This window comes from Pistacia vera, unplaced genomic scaffold (genome assembly GCF_008641045.1).
Source record: "Pistacia vera cultivar Batoury unplaced genomic scaffold, PisVer_v2 Contig805, whole genome shotgun sequence".
NCBI lineage: Eukaryota > Viridiplantae > Streptophyta > Magnoliopsida > Sapindales > Anacardiaceae > Pistacia > Pistacia vera.
Genome location: NW_022196674.1, coordinates 670,919 through 673,355, shown reverse-complemented (window position 1 = coordinate 673,355; position 2,437 = coordinate 670,919). Strand labels below are relative to the sequence as shown.

The window sequence follows — 2,437 nt, the reverse complement described above, 5'->3', positions numbered from 1 at the left end:
AAGTTATACCGTTTTTACCCTAATCTGGCTTCACTTATAAAGTAATTTTCCTCTTCTTTATATATACTTGTTTATTGTGTTATATCTAATATTCCATATTTAGGGGGGACCCCTCTGTTGAGCATGTACTTGCTTCTTCCTTGAAAGTCATTCTAACCATTGAAAAATTTAGAACTATGGAAACACGCTTCTCTGTTGACCAATATTAGCTATAAATAGAATCAATCCATTGAACTGCTTATTTTCGCAAATTAAAGAGTTGAAGTAGAGTTAATTAGCCACATTCTCTTAAAGATGGTGAAGGCTCGAGATTCTGAGAACACATCTAATCTGAAAAGAGGTTCATGGAGTCCTGAAGAAGACCAGAAACTGATAGCTTATATCAGTAAATATGGCATTTGGAATTGGACTGAGATGCCAAAACCTGCTGGTAAGGAACAACGGAAAATTAACCTCATTTGCTATGAATGAGAATTATATAATGCTTAATTAACCTATTTTTTTCTTTCTCCTCTTCTAGGTTTGTTGAGGACTGGGAAGAGTTGTAGACTCCGTTGGATGAATTACCTACGGCCAGATATTAAGCGTGGAAACTTCACTCAAGAAGAAGAAGAAATCATAATCCAGATGCATCAAGAACTAGGAAATCGGTAAGTAGTATATATATATGACATCAAGAACTGGTAAATCTCGGCATTAATTTAGAATTTGTCATTTGTCATTTTGTAAAACATATTATCATTTTTCATTAGCTCTTATCAGGAGGCTGCGTTGATGTGATTATTATTATTTACTGGACAGATGAACATTTTTTTTTTATTATCTAAATTTCTTTCATCAGTAGCCTTTTCTTTTCAATTGTTCTTCCCTTGTTTCCATTACATGTACAGGTTAATTTCAAGCAATTACTTCCGTAAATTGATAAATGTTATTAAAAATACAACAGCGTTAAATAAACTTGAAGAGTAATTGCAATCTGCTAGCTAGGTTTTGTAAGTTCGTTGCAATAATTTAGGAATATTTTCCACACAATATAAATCCCATTTAAGAGTATTTTCTCAAACTGAAACTGCTAACTCATGAAATAGCAAGCATGCAATTATTTTGCGAAAATAAAAAGGTTTTACTGTTTTTTATTTTGATTTTGGTCGGATGTACCAAAAAAATAAAAAATAAAATAATTAAATCAAATTGTGAGATTCTTAGTGAAAAGAATTTGAAGAAAAGTTTACAAAAGATCTTACTGATTTTGATTTAATGTTTAACACTTCGAAAAAAAAAAAAAAAAAGAGGTTGAGAATTGAGAATCATTCATGGTTGTGGATAATTGATGCTTTGAAGAATTTACTTATTTTGTGAAATTTCCAAAACTAAGATTATATGGAATGCATTGCAATAATTTCTTAGGGCATTTTTATACCTTAGTAACATGTGTCTTATCTCTTATATCTATATCAGGTGGTCCACCATTGCAGCAAGACTTCCAGGAAGAACAGACAATGAGATTAAAAATTACTGGCACACCCGCTTGAGTAAGAAATGCTATCAAGAAATACAAGCCGCCATCGAAGACAACCAGAATAATCCACCTGGAGTCGATTCCTTACTTCCCAGTACTCCAGAAGCATCAAACATGGATGGCTATAAGGAGTCTCCAATATCCTCAGAGCTATCTATTGATGATTATTCTTCATCAAGCCCCCCTGATCCCGCTGGTGAAATTTATGAAAACCAGACCATAAAAGAGAACATAGGTTCATCTAATACATATAGAGATCTCCAAAGTTTATTGGAGCAGTACTCATTTCCAATGGAAAATCTGTACAAGGTGGATGGCTGTGGGGCTACAGCTCAAGGAGGGTTATCAAAGGAAGAACTACAAATTATTTTTGAGCTGCCATTTCCAATGGAGGGTTCAGACATGATGGAAGGTTATGGGGCCATTCCATACCATGGAATTGAAGTATCAAATTCTCAGTGCGGGCTTCAAGAAGGTCCATATCTATTTTCTTCCAACTATGAAGGTGGCAATGATTTCTGGCCCTAATGGAAGCAAATGATGATGGGATCTAACAGTGTCTGTTTGCTCTTAATTTGTTTCTCCTCTTCGTATATCGTAGTTATTATATATATTATATAATGAGTACCTAGGCCCAGAGGCATCCTGCTATTTGTTTCGAGTATTATGAATATTATCGAGTGAAGCGGCCTTACAGCTTGTGAAAAAAAACAAAAAAAATTAAAAACGATGATGTCAATGTTTTTGTTTGTAAGCAACTTACATAGGAAAAACTCTTTTTTATTTTTAATATTCTTGAAAGAAAATTATTTAATGTTTGCAATAGAAAAACATTTAATTTGTCAAATATTATTTGATTACTGTCAACATATTGCATTCTTATTGGTGATTAGATTGGATAAAGCCCAGATGTCATTA

At 33.1% G+C, this 2,437-nt stretch overlaps 1 protein-coding gene across 1 annotated transcript; it reads left to right on the top strand.

The window, feature by feature from the left end:
• The first annotated feature begins 264 nt into the window (after positions 1-264).
• Positions 265-2,047, top strand: LOC116117376 (transcription factor MYB13-like). Its single transcript, XM_031403414.1, has 3 exons — positions 265-430; positions 521-650; positions 1,459-2,047. Exons 1-3 carry the CDS (start codon positions 295-297, stop codon positions 2,045-2,047), a joined length of 855 nt encoding a protein of 284 aa, XP_031259274.1. The 5' UTR covers positions 265-294.
• The last annotated feature ends 390 nt before the right edge of the window (positions 2,048-2,437 follow it).